General features: G+C 42.2%; 1 protein-coding gene and 1 pseudogene across 7 annotated transcripts in view; one reads left to right on the top strand and one right to left on the bottom strand.

The window, feature by feature from the left end:
• Positions 1 to 17939, bottom strand: part of PHF8 (PHD finger protein 8) — an 89132-nt gene extending 71193 nt beyond the window's left edge. For 2 of the 7 annotated variants that reach the window (XM_027608120.1, XM_027608125.1), the window contains exons 1-2: positions 16617 to 16753; positions 15486 to 15675 (exon numbers count right to left, since the gene is read on the bottom strand). In XM_027608120.1, coding sequence (XP_027463921.1) covers positions 15486 to 15583 — 98 coding nt within the window. In that variant the 5' untranslated portion in view covers positions 15584 to 15675; positions 16617 to 16753. Of the gene's footprint in view, positions 1 to 15485; positions 15676 to 15915; positions 15934 to 16616; positions 16832 to 17778 lie in introns of those variants that run through there. The other 5 variants (XM_027608119.1, XM_027608124.1, XM_027608122.1 and 2 more) reach the window with 5 other exon arrangements.
• Positions 17940 to 19138: 1199 nt separating this feature from the next.
• LOC113931621 lies at positions 19139 to 19238 on the top strand (annotated as a pseudogene).
• The last annotated feature ends 4952 nt before the right edge of the window (positions 19239 to 24190 follow it).

The raw sequence follows: 24190 nt of genomic DNA, 5'->3' as shown, positions 1-24190 counted from the left end.
TGAGTCTGCTTTGCCCTCTGACCCTCCCCCCTCTCATGTGCTCTCTCTTTCTCTCTCTCTCAAATAAATAAAATCTTTAAAACAAATAAAAATAAAAACCAAAAAAGATTTGAAAAAAAAAAATAAAGCTACAGTAATCAAGTCAGTGTTGTACCGATGAAAGAGACAAACAGATCAATAGAGCAGAATAGAGACCCCAGAAGTAGAGCCACATAAATAAAGTTAACTAACCTTTGACAAAAGAGCAAATGGGACAAAAAGATAGTCTTTTCAACAAATGGTACTACAACAACTGGACATCCACATGCAAATGAATGAATCTGGACACAGACCTTGTACACTTCACAAAAATGAACTGAAAATGGATCACAGATCTAAATGTAAAATGCAAAACTGTGGCACTCCTAGAGGATAACATAGGATAAAAATCTAGATGAGCTTGGGTATGGCAATAATGACGTTTTAGATGTAACATTGAAGGCATGATCCATGAAAGAAGGGATTGATAAAATAGACTTCATTAAAATTAAAAACCTGATCTTCGAAAGACACTGTCAAGAGAAGGAAAAGACAAGCCAAAGACTGGGACTAAATAGTTGCATAAGACATATCTGATAAAGGATGTTATCCAAAATATACAAAGAACTCTTAAAAATTAACAATAAAACAAACCCGATTAAAAAATGGGCAAAAAGATCTCTATAGAAACCTCACCAAAGAAGATATGCAGATGGAAAGTAAACATATGAAAAGGTGCTCCACATCACATGTCATTAGGAAAATGCAAATTAAAACGAGATATCACTATACATCTATCAGAATAGCCAAAATTCAGAACACTGAAAACACCAAATGCTGATGAGGAGGCAGAGTAAAAGGAACTCTCATTCACTGCTGGTGGGAATGCAAAAATGTACAGCCATTTTGGAAGACAGTCTGGCAGTTTCTTACAAAACTGAACATACTCTTAACATACAATCCATCAATCACACTCCTTGGCATTTACTCAAAGGAATTGAAAACTATGTCCACACAAAAACCTACACATGGATGTTTATAGCAGCTTTATTCATAACTGCCAAAATCTGGAAGCAACTAAGAGGTAGGTGAATGGATAAATAAACTGTGGTACATCCAAACAATGAAATGATTATTCAGCGCTAAAAAGAAATGAGCTATCAAGCCATGAAAAGGCATGGAGGAAACTCAAATGCATATTACTAAGTGAAAGAAGCCAATCTGAAAAGGCTACACATTATATGATTCTAACTACAGGATATTCTGGAAAAGGCAAAACCACAGGGACAGTGAAAATGTCAGCAATTGCCAGAGGTTAGGAGGGGAGAGAGCGATGAACAGACAGAGCACAGAGAATTTTTTTAGGGCATTGAAACTATTCTGTATGATACAAAAATGCTATAATGGTGGATGCATGTCACTATACATTTGTCCAAACCCATAGAATGTACACTCACCAAGAGCAGACACGGATGTAAACTATGGTCTTTGGGTGATAACCATGCATCAGTGTAGGTTTGTCGATGGTAAATGTACCACTCTGGTGAGGAATGTTGACAGTGGGAGAGGGTATGAATGTGGGGACAGGAGGAATATGGGAAATCTCTCTACCTTCCTCTCAAGTTGACTGGGAACTTTAAACTACTCTAAAATATAAAGTCTACTGAAAAAATATCTGGGTCATGCTTCCTCACAAACCTGTATTTCCCTGCTCCGGTCTCTCTCCCAGTATCCACAGTGGCTATTTCAAATCCTTGATTCCACTACCTCCCTCTCCTCTCTCAGAAAATGACTCTGCCTGCTTCTTAGACAAAATGAAGTAATTAGAGGGGAACTATCTCAGCTTCCCACACTGACGCCACCGCCTTCTGCACCCGTCCTTTCCTCCTGTTACAAAGAAAGGAATATCCTTCCTCCTTTCTAAAGTCAGCTTTTCCACCTGGGTCACACCTTTTTTATCTTCTCAATTAACCCTTCTTTCTTCAGTATCTTCAACCTCTCCCGCCCTCCCTTTCTTCCTTCACCTTCACAATAGCATTTAAACAGGCTCACCTGGATCTTTACAGATAAAAAGGAGAAGACGCTCCCTCCCGTCTGCCCCTCTCTGCCACTTCACAGCCAAATATCTTCTTTGCTTAAACCTGTGCAGGTTCATAATGATTTATCTGGACAGTCGTCACTTACATATAGTACAAAACTCGAAAGGTACAAAACTGTATACAGTGAAAAGTCCACCTACTTCCTGCCACCTGGTATTGTCCAGAGACGTTTTACCAGCCAAAACCTTCTTTAAAACAGTGCTCATCGATATTCTGACCTCCTTAGGGATACACGCAATAAGCACTTCTCTCCTTTATCTCACTCGATCTCTTAGCGGCATTATCACAGAGGATGCTGACCCTCTGCTCTCTCCACTTGACAAGCTCTCTACCCTTGACTTCCAGAACACCCTGTCTGTCTGATGTCCAATTCTTCAGTTAACAGTTGATGAGCATCTGCCAGGCCCTGGTCCAAGTGCCGGGGAGATAAAGACAGAACAAAGCATATAAAAATACCTGCCTTCATGGAGCTGACATTCTAGTGGGGGAAGCAAACAACAAACAAAATAAATCAATGTAATTAGTAAAATATATTGTATCATAGTGAGAAAAGCCAAGTGGAGAAATCCAGCAGGAAGGGGAATATATATGCATGTGTATATAACTACACACACACACACACACACACAGGAGTTGGGGATGACAACAGTGCTGAAATTTTAGGTAGGGAAGCCAAAAGGCACTGAAATTTTATGTAGGAACTCAATGACAAAATGACTTTTTTTAAAAAAAGATTTTATTTATTTATTTGACAGAGAGAGAGAGAGCACAAGCTTGGGGAGCGGCAGGCAGAGGGAGAGGGAGAAGCAGGCTCCCCACCGAGCAAGAAGCCCGATGCTGGGCTTGATCCCAGGGTCCTGAGCCGAAGGCAGACGCTTAACCCACTGAGCCACCCAGATGCCCCACAAAATGACTTTTGAATAAAGACCTGAAGGGAGTAAGGGAGCAAGCCTCATATCCATCACAATTACAGAGAATAGCAAGTACAAAAGCCCTGTGGCAGGAGTGTGCTTCTTACTGAAGCGATGGAGAGGAGGACAGTGTTCTGGAATGGAGAGAGTGGAGGGGACAGTGATAGGTCAGAAAGGTAATGGGCTCATGCAGTAGGGACTTGTAGGCCATCATAAAGGACGTTGGCTTTTCCTGAGTGAAAAACTGGATGAAATCCATGGGACAATTATGAACAGGGACGTGATGTGATCTTAATTATGTCTCTGGCTGCTTCTTCTGTTTCCCACCACACTCTTTTTCTTCTGCTCACTCCTTAAAGGTTGATGTTTCTGAGGCCTTCTTGCCTAGGCATTCTTCTCCCCTCACTTTCCCTTGTTGATCTTACACACCTCTAACAGTAAGCCAGATCTCTCTGCTGAGTTTCAGACCCCTCCCTCAAAATGCCTTCCGGTACTTTACTGGATAGCCTCCTTACATATTTCAAATTTCACATGCCCAAATTCCAACTCTCCCTCTGCCTGCACCCTAAACCTGCTCCCTCTCTTGGCAACTGGCACCGTAACCTCAGACTGTCTGAGTTTATATCCTGGCTGTGCCTGACACTTATTAGCTGTGGGATCTTTTTTTTTTTTTAAAGATTTTATTTATTCATTTGACAGAGAGAGAGACAGCGAGAGAAGGAACACAAGCAGGGGAAGTGGGAGAGGGAGAAGCAGGCTTCCCACTTAGCAGGGAGCCCGATGTGGGGCTCGATCCCAGGACTTTGGGATCATGACCTGAGCCGAAGGCAGACGCTTAACGACTGAGCCATCCAAGCGCCCCTAGCTGTGGGATCTTGGGCATGTTACCTCTCCGTGCCTCAGTTTCCTCATCCCTAAGGTGGGGATAAAAATTGTATGTACATCATAAGGTTATCAAAAATAAATGAGTTAATCCATACAAGGTGTTTACAGCAGTGCCTGGTACACAGTTAAGTGTCTGTACGTGTTGCTATTACCATTCAAGTTATCATCATGTCCTATCGTTCTATCTCTTGATTAGCTATCAGCTGTGCCCTGCTGTCATCCTTCCAGCCCCTGCCCTAATCCAGGCCCCTGTTACCTCTAACTGGGATTACTGTCCTGTCTTCCTAACTGGGCTCCTGGCCTCTACTCTGTCTTCACCCAACTGGCCCTCCACACTACAGCCAGAGTGATCATTTTAAAAATACAAATTGATCCTGTCAACCCTTGCTCAAAACCCCTCACAGGCTTCCTATTTTTCTTAAGGTAAAGTTTAAACTTACCACGGTCTAAAAGGCCTTGCCTCTCTGGCCTCACCTCTGGCCTCTGACACGCAGTGTCAGCTACATAACTGGTGAGGCCTGGTGCAAATCAAAATCAGGGGCCCCTTGTTCATAAAATGGGGGGGGGAAGCTTTTTCCTTTTTTCTGTAGTCTCTCTCTCAACTTGTCATAGGGCTTTTTGTTATTTATTGTCATGTTCCCTTGGCATGAGACTACTCAAGAGGCAAGTACAGGCCACGGCCTGTGACTCAGTGCATAGGATGTATGCACCTAACCCTGACTCTCTTGCACTTGCATCTGGGCCTGGCGCAGTCAACAGAGAACCTGTTTAGGAAGTAGGGAGGCTGCAGGAGGGAGGACCACATGTGAGCGAAAGCTCTAAGTCCCTAGGACACACTCCACTGTCCCACTGGATTTCACATACAATACACAAATTCAAAGGTAAAGTTATTTTTTTTAAGATTTTATTTATTTATTTGAGAGAGAGAGAGAATGAGAGAGAGAGAGCACGAGAGGGAAGAGGGTCAGAGGGAGAAGCAGACTCCCCGCTGAGCAGGGAGCCCGATGTGGGACTCAATCCCGGGACTCCAGGATCATGGCCCGAGCCGAAGGCAGTCGCTTAACCAACTGAGCCACCCAGGCGCCCCAAAGGTAAAGTTATTAAGAATTTCAAGATGACAACCACAAAGCATTAAAACTCAAGCATGGGGTCCCCTTCCAAATGAGGCTGTGTGTGACTGGTCACACGCCCATGATGTCAGACCTGCTCTAAAAAGTCAGCTGGTCTCTCAGCGCCATGCTTTTTCTGGTTTTTGGGTCTCATCACACATGGCTCCCTGTGCCTAGAACATTCCTGCTCTTCCTCTTCCCTGCCACCATGGCACCCCCCACACACTATCCCTATTTCAACACTCACCATGTGGACTTGCAACTGCTCATTTACTTGCTATCTGCCCCCACTACATTTGGCAGACAGCACTGATCTTGTTCACCAGAAGCCCTCACCTTATCCATCTCCCAGTCTTGTTTTATTTATTCTTCAACTCAATTCAACATTCATTGGCCTAGAGAATTCCTCACATCAGGAAGAGAGATGGATGAAAATCAGACTTCTGGCTGCACTATCTCAATAATCATCACCTGGGGGGCACCTGGGTGGCTCAGTTGGTTTAGTGGCTGCCTCCGTCGGTTAAGCGGCTGCCTTAGGCTCAGGTCATGATCCCAGGGTCCTGGGATCGAGTCCCACATCGGGCTCCCCCTGCTCTGCGGAGAGCCTGCTTCTCCCTCTGCCTCTGCCTGCCACTCCCCCTGCTTGTGCTCTCTCAAATAAATAAATAAAATCTTTAAAAAAAATTATCACCTGGGACCCAGGGTCCTAAATGCTAATTTGCTTCCTTAGTGAAGAGGCCAATTATCACAGCATCAGGTCTCAAGATTAAGATGAGTTATCCCCAGTGTGTGCCAGAGAGCCTGGTACATGGTAGGCATTCAACAGGATTTGTTAAAGGAGTGAATGCACAAATTCAATAAATACTGATTGAGAATAGCCACTGCCCTCATGAAGTGGACAATCTAGAGGGGGAGACAGGCAAGTGGTGCCTGTTTCATAAGTGGCAAAAAGTAGAAGAGCAGGCTAAGGGGGTGAGGGGAAAATGAGCGAATTTGAAGCCTGCATAGAAGGAACTGAGTAGAAAACTGAGCTATGAATATGAATGATACATGTATTATCACATTTAATCTCCATAATCAATCGGGGCATTCACACAGTATTCAGAGGCACTATAGCACAGAGGTTAAAAATACAGCGTTGGGAGCCAAACTGCCTGGGTTCGAATCACCTCTGCCACTTACTGGATGCATGAACTTAGATGGAGATAAGAAGGCAACCTGACTAGGGGCAGCAGGACCTGAAGTAGTGGGGGTCAACAGAGACCAAGAGACCTGGACTTCTATTCCACCTGTCAGTAACTAAGTAGCACTCCCTTCCCCTACCACTAAAGTGCAGTGTCTAAAGAGGCCTGCAAAACCAGAATAATACCCAGAATCTCATAACATAATACCCCAAATATCCAGAAGATCATGAAAATAAGCACTCGTTATATGAAAAACAGGGAAAATCACAACTTGAATGAGCAAAGGAAATCAATAATCTCAGAGCTGAGATGACACAGATGTTGGAATTATCTGATAAGGATTTTAAAGGCATATCATAAAAATGCTTCAACGAACAATTACAAACATGCCAGAAACAAATGGATAGAAAATGTCAACAAAAAAATAGAGAATTTCTGCAAAGTAGAAGACATAGAAAAGAACCAATGGCACTTTTAGAACTGAACGCTACAATAACTTTAATGGGAATTCATTGGATGGGCTCAACAGCGAAATGGAGACAACAGAGGAAAAAACAGTAAACCTGAAGATAGAACAGAGATTACCCGACTTGAACAACAGAAAGAAAACAGACTGAACTATGAACAACTCTACACCAACAAATTAGACAACCTACAAGAAATGGATAAATTCTTAGAAACATACAATCTACCAAGACTGAATCAGGAAAAAATAGAAAATGTGAACAGACCAATTACTAGTATGGAGACTGAATCAGCAACAACAACAATGAAACACTTCCAGTTAATAGCAGCCCAGGACCAGATGGCTTCACCAGGGAATTTTACCCAAATATTTAAAGAAGAATTAATTTCAATTCTTCTCAAACTCTTCAAAAATAATCAAAGAAGAGGGAAGACTCTCAAACTCATTTTAGTAGGCCAGCATTATCCTGATACCAAAGCCAAATAAAGACACTAAAAGACACTACAAGAAAACTACACACTAATATCCCTGATGAATATAGATGCAAAAATTCTCAATAGAATACTAGCAAACTGAATTCAGCAGTAGATTAAAATAAGCATTTACCATGATCAAGTGGGATTTATCCTTAGGATGCAAGGATGTTTCAATATAAGCAAATCAAGAAAGGTGACACATCACATTAATAGAATGAAAAAAAAAATCATGTAATCATCTCAGAAAGCACAGAAAAAGTATCTGACAAAATTCAACATCTGTTCATGATTAAAAAAAAAAAACTCAAAAAACAGGCTATAGAAGAAATGTGCCTCAACATAATAAAGCCCATATACAACAAGCCCACAGCTGACATCATACTCAGTGGTGAAAGGTTGAAAGCTTTTCCTGTGAGATCAGGAACAAGACAAGGGTGCCCATTCTCACCACTCCTATTCAACACAGTACTAGAAATCCCCACCAGAACAATCAGGCAAGAAAATTAAATAAAAGGCATCAAAATTAGAAAGGAAGACGTAAAATTGTCACTATTTGCAGATGACATGATTTTATATATAGAAAATTGTAAGATTCTCCACTAAGAAACTTAAATCTAATTAATGAATTCAGTAAAGTTATAGGTCACAAAATTAATATACAAAAATCAGTAATATTTCTCTACATTAATAAGTCATCTAAAAAAGAAATAAAGAAAATCAGCCCATTTACAACAGCATCAAAAACTGTAAAGTACTTAGGAATAAAAATAACCAAGAAGGTGAAAAATCTCTACATTGAGAACTATAAGACATCAATGAAAGAAATTGAAGATACAAATAAATGGAAAGATAACCTCTGTTCATGGATTGGAAGAATATCGTTAAAATGTCCATACAAGGAACACTTGTACACTGTTGGTTGGATTTTAAATTGGTACAGCCACTATGAAAAAAAGTATGGAGGTTCCTCAAAAAACTATAAATAAAACTACATGACTTAGTGATTCCACTTCTAGGTAAATATCCAAAGGAAACAAAATTGCTATGTTGAAGAAATATCTGTACCTCCATGTTCACTGCAGAATGGAAACAACCTAAGTATCCACCAAAAGATGAATGAACAAAGAAAATGTGACACATACACACACACACACAAAATGGAATACTATTTTATTAAGCCATAAAAAAAAGAAATCCTACTGTTTTCAACATGGATGGACCTTGAGAGCATTTTGCTAAATAAGTCAGTCAGAAAAAGATAAATAATATAGGATCTCACTTATACATGGAATCTAAACAAAAAACAAAACAAGAAAACACAAACTCATAGAAAAAGAGCTAAGACCTGTGGTTACCAGAGGTAGGGGGACTGGGGATGGGGGAATTAAGAGAAAGGCTGTCAAAAGGTACAAATTTCCAGTTATAAGGGATATAATGTATGATATGAGAACTCTGGTTAACACTGCTATATGGTATATCTGAAAGTTACTAAGAGAGTAAATCCTAAAAGTTCTCATCACAAGCAAAAAAAAGTTTTGTTTTCTTTTGTTTTTTTTGGGGTATCTATATGAAGTGATGGATAGTAACCAAACTTACTGTGGTAATCATTTCATAATATATGTCAAGCAATTATACTCTACACCTTAAACTTATACAGTACTATATGTCAATTATATCTTAACAAAATTTAAAGAAAAAATAGATTAAAAAAACAGAGCTTCAGCAACCTATAAAACTAAAACCAAAGACAATCTGAAATATTTCTACAATGAAAAATAGCGTCATCAAACTCCTGAACACAAAAGACAAAGGTAAACATTTCTTTTTTTTCAGAGAGAGTGAGTGAACACATGCGAGCAGAGTGTGGGGAGAGGGCATGGGGCAGCAGGGGAAGAGGAGGAGAGAATCTTAAGCAGGCTCCATGCCCAGCATGGAGCTCAATCCCACAACCCTAAGATCATGACCTGAGTGAAAATCAAGAGTCCGACGCTTAACTGACTGAGCCACCCAGGCACCTCCAAAGGAAAAATTTTTAAAGCAGTGATAAAGAAATGACACATTACCTAAAGGAGAACACCAATTCAAGTGACTGAGGATCTCTCATCAGAAACTATAGAGGCCAAAAGGAAGTAGCACAATAGTTTTCAAGTGCTAAAGGAAAAGAACTAAAAACCCAGAATCTAATATCAAATGAAAAGACCTTCGGGGTGCCTGGGTGGCTCAGTTGGTTAAGTGTCTGCGTTCGGCTCAGGTCATGATCCCAGGGTCCTGGGATCGAGCCCCACATCAGGCTCCCTGCTGAGCAGCGAGTCTGTTTTTCCCTCTCCCTCTGTGATCTCTCTCACTCTCACTCTCTCTCAAATAAATAAAATATTTTTAAAAAAAGACCTTCAGGAATCCAAGGGAAAGCAAGACATTCTCATATGAAGGAAAAATAAGAGTATTTGTTGCCAGCAGACCTATCCTGAAAGAATGGCTAAATGAGGCTCTCTAAAAAGAAAGATAATGATAAAGGAAGGAATCTTTGGGAAGATCAGGAAGACAGAACAAGGGAAGGAGTAAAAATATGTGTACAGTATACTTTCCTGACCCTCTTGAGTTTTCTAAATCAAGTTTGACAGTTGAAACAAATATTTTAACACTATCTGATGTGCTTCTCAATGTATGTAGAGAAAATATTCAAGATAATTATATTATAAACAGGGAAGCATAAAGTAGTGTAAAGGGAAGTAAGGTTTCTACTCTTCACTCAAACTGGTAAGATGTCAATACCAGTTGATTGTGGTATGTTATGTATGTATTATGTTAGTACCTAGAGCAAGCACTGAAAAAGCTATACAAAGAGATATATTAAAAAACATAACAGATAAGTCAAAGTGGAATTCTAGAAAATTCCACAGGAGGGTAGGATAAAGAAATCAGAGAAAAGAACAGAGGAAACAAACAGAAAACAAAACAAAACAAAATGACAGACTTAAGCCCTAACATATCAATAACTGCATTAAGTAGAAATGGTCTAAATATACCAATTAAAAGGGACAGGCAGAGCAGGTAAAAATAATACTCAACTATATGCTACCTACAAGAAACTCACTTTATATACAATGATGTAAACTGAAAATAAAGAGATGAAAAAGGATATACCATGCAACCTTTTATCCAAAGAAAGGAGTGGCTATCTTAATATCATATAAAGTAGACTTCCATGCAAAAAAATTACCAGAGACAGAGAATGACATCATAATAACAACAAAAGGTCAATCCACCAAGACATAGCAATCTTAAATGCATATGCATCAAACAACAAAGCTGCAAAATATGAAGCAATAAATGATAGAACTGAAAGGAAATAGACAAATTGACACTTGTAGCTGGACACTTCAATACCTCCTTCTCAACATCTGACTGACCTAGATAGAAAATCAGCAAGGACAGAGAACAATTCAGCAACACCATCAACCAACAGGAGTAAATCGATATTTATAGAAAACTCAACCCAACAACAGCAGGATTCTTTTCATGTGACCATGGAACATTTACCAAGACAGAGCATATGCCAGACCATAAAACAAACCTCAATAAATTTAAAGAAACTGAAATCATACAGAGTATATTCACTGACCACTATGGAACCAAACCAGAAATCAGTAACAGAATAACAGGAAAATCTACAAACACTCGGAAACTAAACAACACTCTGCTGTGTAATTCAAAGGTCAAACATGAAGTCTCTAAGGAAATTAAAAATTACATTGAACTAGGAACAGTTCAGTCAGTCAAGCATCTGACTCTTGGTTTCAGCTCAGGTCATGATCTCAGGGTCATGGGTTCGAACCCAACATCGGGCTCTGTGTGGAGTCTAGAGATTCTCTTCCTCTCCCTCTGCCCCCCACCCTCTCTCTCTCTCAAATAAATAAAATCTTAAAAAAAATTACATTGAACTACACAAAAAGGAAAACATCAAAATTTGTGGAACACAGCTATATCAGTACTAAGAGGGAAATTAATAACGCTAAATGCTTACATTAGAAAACAGGAAAAGTCTCATATCAATAACTGAAGCTCCCACCTCAAGAAATTAGGTAAAGAGGAACAAAATAAACCCAAAGCAAGCAGAAGGAAATAATAAAGGCAGAAATCAATGAGATTGAAAACAGAAAGACAATAGAGAATGCCAATGAAACAAAAAACTTGTTCTTTGAAAAGATCAACAAAACTGACAAATGTCTACCAAGTCTGAGAAAGAAAAAAAAAGATAACAAATTTTCACTATCAGGAATGAAATACCACCACACAGCCAGCCTGTGGGAATACTGTGAACAATTCTACACACTTATACATTTAACACCTTAGATGAAATGTATCAATTCCTTGGCAAACGCAAACTACCACAATGTACCCATACCCGATATTAAATATATAACTTTAATAGTCCTAAAACTATGAAATAAATATAATCCATAATTTTAAAATGATTACATTTTTAAAAGATTAAACGAAGTTAATTAGGCAAAGTATTTAGCATAGTGGCTGGCACATCAGCTAGTACTTGATAAACAAAGGTCATGATTATTTTTTTTCATTATCATTTTATTTAAATCATCACAACCACTCGGGGAAACTGAGGCTTCAGAGAGATGAAATCCTTTGCTAAAAGAGTCGGAATTCGAACCCAGTTCTGAAAGCAGTGCCATTTCCTCTAGAGTTTAGAATCACCCCCAGGGGATATGTCAACCAATACTTCCTTTATAGATAGGAAAAGTGCAAAGGGGTAAAGTTTTGCCAAAGCCCCAGACATCAATAAATGCTCACCAACTAACTCTCCACCAGTGTACAATAATGACTCTCAAAAGTTAGGGTGCATCAGAATCTTCCTTTTCATTAGATTGCTGGATCCCGGCCCAGGAATTCACATTTTTAACAAATTCCGTTAATGAACCACACTTTGAGAACAGTGTACAGTAATATGTTAGCCTGCCCATCCCCCAACATCAGAAGCTGTCACACTCCACAGAAAGGGAAGGAATTGAGATAGAATAATGCTCTAAATCAGTGGTTCTAAGGGTGGCCCCCACTCATCTACTAAATCAGAAACCCTGCAAGTGGGGCCTACCTATCTTGTCTTTTAATAGGTCTCCCACATGATTCTGATGCATGCTAAAGTTTGAGAACCACTGCTCTACAAATCAAAGTGATTTGCAAAAACCCAGCCCTACTATAAAGTAGGAGAAATAAAGCTAATACCAACTTTTTTCCACTTTTGAGAACCTGGGCTCTGGAGCCAGCCAATCCTAAATTCAAATCCAGACTTAGAAAGTAATTCCACGAATTGTAGATTCTCACTAGCAAAATGGAATAGTCACCTTCCTTGTTATAACCTGTCCAGGAAGTAACTTGGCATTACTATTCCCTAACCGGACTTTAAGAAATCTAGCCTATGGAAGTCATCAGAAACGTGGACAGGTTTGTATCACCTACAGGCATTTGTGGGCTTAACTACTGTGAGCAACCATGAAAAGTCCACAATATCGAGTCACCTATCAATTGTGCTTAAGTACAATCTTATATGGAGCACTGTGAGCCTGGTGTGTGTGCACGCATATGCATGCACACAACACACTGAGTAAGCAAGAGCAACCCACCAAGGACCTGATTCTCAGCTAGCTTCCTTGTTTTCTGCTGGCCCATAGAGAGAAGCATGAAAAGAGATAAAAACTTGTCTCTTTCATAGAAAAAAAAAAATTAAGGCAATTAACCTGTGTCAGGGTGTTCACAGAAACACAGGACTTACCACAGAAATGTGATTAAGGAGGAGACTGGCCCATAAACCCATTTCCGTATTTGTAAATTTGGAATTCTTAAAGGCCTCCGTGGCATTCGTTATAAGTGTCAAGTCTCTACTGGGCAACAATATTCACCATAATGGCTTTCTTTTTGTTTTAACCAGCACCCCATATCAAAATGAAAAACACTTCCAGAATTCCCCAAGTTTCCCTCATATCACAATATTTTATTATAAAAAAGTAGAAATGTTAAGTATCCAACCACAGAGGAAATGAACAGGTAATTGATGACACATACATATGGTGGGATATCAGAAACGAAGTTTAGAAGAATATTTGATGACCTGGTAAAATACATTATAATGTTAAGTAGGAATAAAAATCAGGCTACAAAATGGTATTTATAATACAATCCTGTGTTATTAAAATACAGTTTCATATTTTAAGTCAAAAGACAGGCGTTAATGCAACGAAACATTTAACAGTGGATTATGCAGGATAGCAGATTCATAGATTATTTTTATTTCCTTTTTTTATTATTTTTTCTTTTCTACAATGAGCATATCTCATATATATAATCAGGAAAGAACTTAAAATATTATTTAAAAAAGGAAATATCTAACTTTCAGGGTTGGGTGTGGATTGAAATAATTTATGCAAAGTCTCTGTCATGGGGCCTGGCACCTGAGAAAGCACTTGTTCCAGTTTTCTGTTCCAAGATTGTGCAGTTAGGGTCTCTATATTGTGCACAGGATGGAATTCACTTTCCAGGTTTGAACCTACACACCTCTCACATAATCCAAAGCAAAGGCCACATGCAATAGCCTTTTTTAAGAAGACACATTCATTCATTCATTCATTCACTCACTCACTCACACACTCGCTCATTCATTCATTCAAAAATGCACTCAGTATCTATGACATGTTTAGCACTGAACTAGGTTCTGGGGATACTAAAACTGAAAAGATGGTATCTCTGCCCTCAAGTAGCTCTGGCTAATGAGTGACACAGGTGTATTTATGACTATGATATGATGAAATAATTACTTTCAATAAAGATGTACACAAAGGGCAATGGGGACCAGGAGGAAGGAGGCCTTTTAGAGGAGGTATATGCTGTGAGTTGTAAAAGGGAGGACATTAGTGGGAATAGCATGCACAAAGAAAGAGGCATAAAGGAGTATAAAATTTTCCCAGAACTATAAGTAGTTCAGTCTTGCTGGGACATAAAGAAAGAACCGGGAGGAGGAGTGGCGGGAAATGAGACTGAACAAGTAGATCACAAAAGGTCTTGTCTGTCACACAAAGGAGACTGAATTTTATTCTGTAGGGGAACCACCAAAAGAATTTTAAACAGAGGAGTGACTTGATCAGCACTAGCAAAGATACCAGGAATCCTGAGAATCATCTTAATCTCGTTGATTTCCAGAGGAAAGAAGACCCCACCCTCTAGTTCTGTCCTCTCTTAAATGAAATAACATGAAGCAGCAAACAGAACTCCACACCTGGCACACAGTAAATACTCAATAAAGATCAGCTGAACATGAATGTGAATGTGCTACAAGGGGCAATCCCTGCTGAGAGCACAATTTTAGCAGTACCAGCACCTTCAGTTTGGTCTTGGGTCAAACAATAGAAACTCATTTGGAAGGGACTAGCGACAACTGAAAATTGTAGAATCTTTAACACGCAGCAGGAGAAGGGCACCATATACCGTTCTGTTGTACTCCAGTGCAGAAATTCCTCTCATGGCTTTCTTTCCATAGCTGGGATTTAAGTCCCAATAATGGGATAACATCAGTTTTTTTCCCACACACACTAATCTACCTCTCTGGGATCCTGGGTGACAGGTGCTTATGTGCACACATGGTTAACTGGAGGAAATTCATTAGTGGTTTTACTCCTGCTGTTTTACCCAATCTCTCTTCTGCTTACCTCAATTAAGTTGAATGGTTCTGCAGATAAATACTGAAGAAATATACATACTATTGTATTTCTGCCTCCACTCACTGAGTGCATGCAAAATGCTTTAAGTAATCAGGACAGATGTATTAGATATATTTTATAGGCGAAGACAATGGGGCTCAGAGAGGCAAAGCAACTTACCCAAGGACACTCTGATATTAAGTTGCAAAGCCACAACTGAAAGCCACATTTGTCGGACTCAGTTATCTCAAGAACAGGGTACTGTATCCTACAAAGTCGGAGTCTAAGGCAAAACAAAATTGCCAGGATACAAAAACGATACATTCTGTGAGGCTGAAAAAATATTTTGTAAATTAAATAAACTCAAAAGGGAGCAAAGAAGAAACATATATGGGAAAAGAGAAAAAGGGGAGAGAGACACCAGAAGCCAACGTCAGCTAGCCCCTGGTCTGCAAGGAGGCATGAGAGAACCTGGGTCTGGGAGGTGGGTTGGAGGTAATTCTTCGCACCCCGAGTCGTGCGGGGGCGGGGGATTGCAGGGGAGAGTGTTTCAGAGCGGGAACCTGAAACAGGGCCGAGAAAGGAGCGAGCAAGTGAGCACCTGTCCAGCCTGGCCTGCCCTCCTTACCTGCCATGAAACCAGTCCTGGCACATGTCACACTCGATCATGAAACGGGTCACATCATAAGGCAGCCGGCAGAGGCAGTACACTGGCACTGAGGCCATCTTCGCCCGGCCTTGGAGCGCTCGGCGGCGGGCCAGGTTCGTAGCGTCAAGAGAAGCAGGAGGCAGCAGCACGCGTCCTTTCTGGACGATGGCTGGGCACAAACAACACTTTTTACCTAGTGAAACAGGTCCCCCGGGGGTACCAACCCTCAGTTCACGAATGGGCAGTTAGCGCTGCCGGGATGCAACACAGCTGGTGTGGCTGTAGGGGGCAATCGGAGAAAAGTCCACCCGCCTCCAGAATTTCCTTAACAAATAAAGGACGGCGTTCGACCGTCAAGGGTTTTTTTGTGGTTTTGTTTGTTTGTTTGTTTGTTTTTTTCCCTCCCTACCTCCTTCGGGCCCCCAGAGTCAGTGATAACTTCTTTCCGGGTTTCAGGGAAATATCTGACGCCTTTTCAGGAAGCTTCTTTAATCCCTCACGGTACCCTCTCCTTGCTCACACCTTTCTTCATAGGGCTCTATTCTGACGTAAACCAGAACCTGATGAAATAGGCTGGGGTACCTCAGAAAAAGCCTCTTCTCTCATCCCCAAAATAGGGGCAACTAGAGAGAGATGAGGGATCCCTGGAAGTTGGCTCAGATTACTCGAGAATTACCTCGATGCCTTCAAGAACAAGGCAAACAAGACTAGGCGCCCAACTCAAATCACAGTTCTGGGGTCGTGCTGAGAGTTTAAATGGTCTTCTCCTTCACTCTCAAAATCATTCCATTCCCAAAGGAGTATCATCACCCCAACAAATGAAATAAATCTTAATTTCAGAACTGATCCGATCGTCCTCTACTTCAAAGACGACAGGCTCCCGTTGCACCCCCAAAACTAAAAAGCATCTCCTCCAAACCCCTGAAACTGACTAGAATTTCTTCACACTCCTGCAACTAAGCAAGGATTTTTTTGCCTCACCGATCAGAAACCGGCATTTCCTCACAGCCCCCTCAAAGTGACGAGGACTCCCTTGTCCCCAAAACTGACAGAGATCTCATCACAGATCCCAAGACTGCCAGGAATATTCTTGCAGCCCCCGAAACTTACGAGATCTCCTCACGCCTCCCAAATGACAGGAACCTCCTCACGCCCCAAACCTGACAAGAATGTCTTTCGTCCCAAGCCCTACAGAGACCTCCTCATCTGCAAAGCTGCAGGGATTGCTCACACTCGCGGAGTTCAGTTCCAGCGACGCGCCGGCAGCTGGGCTCGCTCCGGAGCGCCCGGGCGCCTAGCTCAGCGGACGATCGGCCAGCAGTTCCGGCCCCACCGGCAGCGCGCGCCGAATTCTGGGATCGTCACGGCAACACTGAGAACCTTGCTCGCCTTCCCCCAGAACCACCCGCTGGGTCGTGCGGCCCTGGGCGCCCGGCGGTGCTGCAGGGCAGCTTTAGCCACGGTTTTGCCCCGGGCCCGGCGTTAGGGCCTACTGGAGCCCGCGGTTCGGGCCTAGTCCGGTGGCCGCCCGGTGAACAAGCAAACGGCGTCGTCCCTGGGCCAGCAGGAGATCGCCGTGAGCAAACCAACCACGAATGAGATGCGCCGGCGGCTAGGTCGGAGGGGAAACTGCCCGAAAAGTCGCCGGGAGAAGCCCGGTGGCGGTAGTAGAGGATTCGAAGTAGTCAATAAAGTTTATTCAAAACAAGGAGGAAGTTGAAGCGGAGAGGGGAGGAGAAATACGGGGTAAACAGCTACCATATTGAGAGTGGCGGCGCCGCCGCGGGGAGGCTATCCGACCGCCATCTTATGAGGGCTGGGCACACGAGGTAACCGCGGCAGAGGCGGGGAAGGGAGGCTACCGGCTCCCGCGTGACGCCAACAGAGGCGGGGCACCACCTTGAGAAAAGGGGACGGGATTCGGCTACCTCTGGACCCGCTCCTTTCCTCTAGGTAGCCAATCGACGCTGAGGACCTTAAGCCACCATCTTAGGCGAGGCAGTCGCTTGGCTCCATTTTGAGTGGGGCCAGAACCTTCCCAGCCTTGCTCCTCCTCCGGGTAAACAAGGAGTTAAGCACCCCCACCCCCACCCCGGCACCAACACACACACACATACTCACTCACTCACTCCTTCCCTCCTCCTACACCCCCTCCTCTCCCTCCGCAGCCTACTTGTCCTATGAGAGGAGGTGAACTCAGTGACTGCAAACTGCAAAACTAACGGGTGGCGGCGGGGGCGGGCTTCGGCCAGGGAAGGGGTGGAGTACTCACAGCAGCTCCTGTTCTTTGAGCACATTCAGCGGGCTAGGCTCTTCTGCACGGTCTCCGAAACGTTATTCTTCACCCTGTAAGGAAAGCTCTGTTATTATCCCCAAGTGAGGACGCGGACTTAGGGAAGACAAGTGGCTTGAATTTCAGAGCCGGGAAGTTGAACTTTGCACCCTCCACTAGCCCCACGTTCTGTCTTTGGTCCCTCAGTCGGTCCCTCAATCCTAGTTCCTCCATAAAGCTGCTGTCGACTTCCCAACACCTCTGAACTCTCTTTTCTTTGACTCCACTGTTTCAGTTCAGTTTGCTTCAGATACAGTGCAAGGATTTTCATGCCCAAGTCCCAAGATTTTCTGACTACAGCCTGAGGGTGGGGTGGGAGAAGAGGTTACGTGAATGGAACTCCACACACATGCTTCAAGATGGCGCTGGTGTTTCCTGACATTATAGAATATTCTCTAGGAATCCTCAAGCTATTTCATTTTCTTAAAGGGTCCCACCACTTTAAACAAAATAACGTGTGTGCACACCAATTTCCTAAGTGGTGGTGGCTTAGGCCCTGGGATACAATGTTGAAGAGGGACTGCAGTGGGGAAATTGCCAGCCAGGGCAGGAGACAAGCTTGCAAGTCAACCATTGGATTACAAGGTCCAGTAAGCACACAGGTACCTCTTGCAAAGTGCAAAAATAAAGTCAGGAAAGTGCATCAGAAGCTGCTTACTCCTGTCAAGGAAGGTTTCAGGGAGCCTGAAGGTTCTCTAAATTAACAAGAGCATTGTAGATAAAAGGATCAACATGTGCAAATGCATGGAGGGACATGGGAAAACATTTACAAAGAGGTGTTAAATATTAGATTTTATCCTGTAAGCAATAACAAACCACTGAAAGTGTTTGAGCGAGAGCAACTGAGTCACATTTTTGTCTTAGCCAGGGGAAAATCAAGGTTCAGTGGGATCTGAAGCTTGTACAGTTTGTGTGGTAGGACTTTAAGAAAAGAATATAGACTTGTGAATACAAAATTAGGCTCAAAGGTAGACAGAGTATTTCTAGAAGCTATTCCTACACCTGGGTAATAACTATAAACAGAAGAGATTCAATGTCTCACTAAACCCAAACTAAATGTAACCCCTAAATCAACTTCCACTTAGCTGAGTCTCAAAAATATCAGGCAGCTCCAACACCACCTAATACAAGAGAAAGTGTGACTGACTAGGAGGAAACCAGTGGAAGGGGAAAGCAGTTTTAACCAATTGTGCTTTAACCATAGTTTGCAAACTTTATAAAAACATATGACCATGTGCCCATATGACAAGTGATAGGTCCTGCAGCTAAAGCTTTCTTAGCTTCACAAGGAGGCAGGAGGGGCTCACTTTGGCCATAATAAAATTGGAAAGACACAAAGAAGATTAACATGGCCCCTGCACAAGGATGACATGCAATGTTATGAAGTTTTCCATAATTAAAAGGAAAAATGAAGGGAGATAGGAGGGAGGAGGCTGTTGCATTAGTAATGAAAAAAAGATGAGGCCTGAATCAGGATAGCTGCCACACAGGTAGAAAAGGATTAGATAAGTGGTATATTTTGGAGGTTTAATAGACAGGGCTTGGGTACTAATTGAAAATAGTAGGTGAAGGAGTGAAAGGAGTCTGAGTTCATTTCTGGGTTGGGTGTCAGGAGTGGATAATGGTGCCATTGACTGAACTAGAGTGCACAGAAGGAAAAGCAGGTTTGGTGGGGAAGAAGAAACTAAGTTCAGTTTGGAGCACGTTGAGTTTAAGTGTGGGGGGACATTAATTCACTGACCCAGAAATTCTTGAGCATCTACTATGCACCAGTGCTAGGTGCTGAGGATGTAGTGGTAACCCAGACAAGATCCTGGCCTCCATGGACCTGACATTCTACTTGGGGATCAGTCAATAACCAAACAAATACAGTCTCATTCATATATTTATTGAGCATCTGTTATATACCAGTCACTGTTCTAAGCACTGGGGACTCAAGGCAAACACAAAAAGACCAGGTCCCTGCCCTGATGTGATTCACATTCCAGCTAGGGAAACAGACAATGAAGTGAGTCAAACGTGAGAATCTCAGATTGCAGTGAGTGCTATGAGGAAAATAAAGCAAGTCATGAGATAAAGATTCAGGTCGAAGTTAGTTTGTTTTAGATAAGGTACTCAAGGAAGGCCTCTTGGAGAAGGTGACATGTGATCTGAGATCTGAACAATACTAAGTGACCAGGGACAGGGCAGAAGGAATAAAAAGCGCAAAAGTCTTAATGTGGTCGGCGGGGGGAGGGCAGTTCAGGGCACCCTTTCAATAACACTTCCTGAGCATTTATGATGGACTGGCCCAGATACAGGGGGTGACTGGGGTGGGGTCTCCAGCCATGAATAAGAGACCCTGTATTTACCCTTAAGGAGTAGACAGTCTAAGGAGGGAGTCTAGGTTCATTGAACAATACAAGGCTGAAAAAAGTCAAACCCTAAGTGCTGCCTATACAGGTATCAGCAACATGTGTGGGAACAAAGAGCCACAATTGATTCAAACATGTTCGGTTGGTATGTCAGGAAAGCCTTCACAGGAGCTGGCATCTGACCCAGGTATAGTAGTACTCATCCCTGAAACTTCCTCCCCATTGTTCTCGGGAGGTGGGGTGGGGGTGCTAAAGGATAATGGGAAAGGCAAAGCTGACAGGGAGGCTGCCCTAGAGTCTTTCCTCCCCTACCCCACCTCCACTTAACAGTTATAAAAATTTCCTTTTAGGGGCACCGGGGTGGCTCAGTCCTTAGGCGTCTGCCTTCAGCTCGGGTCATGATCCCAGAGTCCTGGGATCAAGCCCCGCAAGCCCTGCATCGAGCCCTGCATCGAGCCCTGCATCGAGCCCTGCATCAGGGCTCCCTGCTCAGCAGGAAGCCTACTTCTCCCTCTCCCACTCCCCCTGCTTGTGTTCCCTCTCTCGCTGTCTCTCTCTCTCTGTCAAATAAATAAAATCTTTTAAAAAAATAAAAATTTCCTTTTAACTGTAGAAGCAATACTAAATGCCTTCCCATTGTAAACATTCAAACAGGCTGAAGATACCCCTGCCCACCACTCAATCCCTGTTTACTTCCTTAGGGGGAACCTCAGTGGCCTCTTTTCCAATTCATCTCTCTGCATATGTTATGTACATTTAACTGTTGAGATGCAAAATGAGATGGGCTAAAGTGGACTATAAAGTACAGGAGAAAGAAGGGAAAATGGAAAAAATAACACGAGGAAGAACAGGCTTGCTCCAAAACAGACTGAGAAGTACAAGGACAGTGAAAACTAAAGAAAAATAATGACAAAAGAAAAATAAAGATAATAACATTATCTGAGGACTTACTATGTGCTAAGCACAGTTCTAGGCTCCTTACATGCATGTGTTAACTCCCTCAATCCTTAAAGCAACCCTATGAGTTAGGGACGGGTACTATCCCCATTTTAAGGATAAGGAATACAGGCATATCTTGAAAATATGGTGGGTTCAGTTCCTGAACACTGCAATAAAGTGAATATCGCAATAAAGTGAGTCAAATGAAATTTTTGGTTTTTCAGTGCATGTAAAAGTTATGTTTACACTATACTAGTCCATTCAGTGTGCAATAACAGTATGTCTAAAAAACCAACATAGATACCTCAATTTAAAAAATACTTTATTGTTGGGGTACCTGGCTGGCTCAATCAGTAGAGCGTGTGACTCTTGATCTTGGGGCCATGAGTTCAAGCTCCATGTTGAGCATAGAACTTACTTAAAAAAATACTTTATTGCTAAAAAATGCTAACAATCATCTGACCTTTCAGCAAGTTGTAATCTTTTTGGCAGTGCAGGGTTTTGCCTCAATGTTGATGGTTGTTGGCTGATCAGGGTGGTAGATGCTGAAGGCTGGGGTGGCTGTGGCAATCTCTTAAAATAAGACCACAATGAATTTGGCCACGTCGACTGACTCTTCCTTTCAGAAATGATTTCTCTGTAGCATGTGACGCCATTTGATAGCATTTTACCCACAGTAAAATTTCTTTCAAAAGTGAAGTCAATCCTTCAAGCCTTGCCACTGCTTATCAACTAAGTTTATGCCATATTCTAAAGCCTTTGTTATTCCAACAGTCTTCACAGCATCTTCACCGGGAGTAGATTCCGTCTCAAGAAACCACTTTCTATGCTCATCCATAAGAGGCAACTCACCCATTAATTTTATCATGAGATCATGGCAGTTCAGTCACATCTTCAGGTTCCACTTCTAATTCTAGTTCTCTTGTGGTTTCCACCACATCTGCAAGTACTTCCTCCACTGAAGTCTTGAACACCTCAAAGTCAGAAATTATCCATGACTTTTTAAAAAAAATAGCTTGCATTTTATTTAAAACCAACCAAGCACTGATAAAAATATCTATCACGGCAACCAAAACAAATGATGTAATATATGGTGATTAACATAACAATAAAAAATTTAGAAAAAATATCTATCACGGCAGCTGTGATTGCACATCAAACCTTAACAGTAAGAACTTGGCATGGAATTCATCCTTCACATCATGTGCTGGGCCCAGCAGAAGACACCCACCTCCACCAGAACCTCAGGGGAAGAATGAGACCCCTGGTAGAGAGGGCTCAGGTGGCAGGCACTCTGCCCTTCTCCAAGCTGTGAAGGGAAGGGGCCCTGCAGCTCTGGTTGTCTGCTCTGCCACTTGGGTGGATCCTGATCAGCAACTCCTTAGTGGCAGTGAGTGGAGGGAGAGGGGTGAAGAACCATCTGGAGCTGTGCAGACAGGATTAGTCCCCCTTTCTCCTTCAGTATCTCTGAAATCCCCTCAGGGGATCTGACGGCCATTGCAGGTTCTGAGATAGAGGCACAAGCCTATGAAGCAGTCACCTTTTCTTTGGTTGAAGGGGGATCAAGATTCTGATAGGGAAAACTCTCTGCTTGGAATCAACTTCTTCTAAACTCTTGTTAATATTGATATGTTGACTTCTTCCCATGAATCATGAATGTTCTTAATGGCATCTAGAATGGTGAGTCCTTTCTGGAAGGTTTTCAATTTACATTGCCTAGATTCATCAAAGAAATCACTATGGCAGCTATACTGTTAGGAAAGGTACTTCTTAAATAATGACTTGAAAGTTGAAATTACTCCTTGATTCATGGGCTAGAGAATGGATGTTGTGTAGCAAGCATGAAAACAACATTAACTTCATTGTACATCTCTATCAGAAATGTTGGGCGACTGGGTACATTGTCCTTTGGAAAGGAATCCTTTTTTCTGAGCAGTAGGTTTCCATAGTGTGCTTAAAATATTCAGTAAACCACATAAACAGATGTGTTGTCATCCAGGCTTTGTTCCATTTATAGAGCACAGGCAGAGTAGATTAGTATCATTCTTTTTTTTTTTTAAGTAAACTATGCCCAATGTGGGGCTCAAACTCATAACCCTGAGATCAAGAGTTGCATGCTCTACCAAATGAGCCAGCCAGGCACCCCATTAAGGGTCCTAGGATTTTCAGAATGGTAGATGAGCCTTGGCTTCAGCTAAAAGTCACCAGCTGCATTTGCACCTAATAAGAGTCAGCCTGAAGCCAGAGATTGGCTTCTCTTCTCTAGCTATGAAAGTCCTAGATGGCATCGTCTTCCAATCGAAAGCCATTTTGTCTCCAAATTTAGTGTAGCCACCTTCATAAATTACCTTAGCTAGATCTTCTGGAGAACTTGCTGCAGCTTCTACATCAGCACTTGCTGCTTCACCTTACACCTTTGTGTTATGGAGACTACTTCTTTCCTTAAACCTCATGAACCAACCTCAGCTAGCTTCAAACTTTTCTGCTGCAACGTCCTCAGCTCTCTCACCCTTCACACAACTGAAGAGTTAGGGCCTTGCTCTGGATTAGGCTTTGTCATAAGGGAATGTTGTAGCTGGTTTGATCTTCTATCCAGACCACTAAACTTCCTCCATATCAGCAATAAGGCTGTTTCACTTTCTTTTCTTTTTAATAAAGATTTTGTTTATTTATTTGACAGAGAGAGAGAGAGAGAGAGCACAAGCAGGGGGAGTGGCAGGCAGAGGGAGAAGCAGATTCCCCCCTGAGAAGAGGGCCTGACATGGGGCTCGATCCCAGGACCCTGGGATCATGACCCGAGCTGAAGGCAGATGCTTAACTGACTGAGGTGTTCAGGCACCCCAAAGCTGTTTCTTATCATTTATGTGTCCACTAGAGTAGCAATTTTAATTTCCTTCAAAAACTTTTCTTTTGCATTCACAATTTGACTGTTTGGTGCAAGAGGCCTAGCTTTCAGCCTGTCTCGGCTTTCAACATGTCTTCCCCACTAAGCTTAATCATTTTTAGCTTTTGATTTGAAAACCTGTAACTCTTCCCTTCACTTGAACACTTAGAAGACA

This window comes from Zalophus californianus, chromosome X (genome assembly GCF_009762305.2).
Source record: "Zalophus californianus isolate mZalCal1 chromosome X, mZalCal1.pri.v2, whole genome shotgun sequence".
NCBI lineage: Eukaryota > Metazoa > Chordata > Mammalia > Carnivora > Otariidae > Zalophus > Zalophus californianus.
Note: the sequence above shows the minus strand (reverse complement) of the source record. Positions and strands in the feature narration are given on the sequence as shown.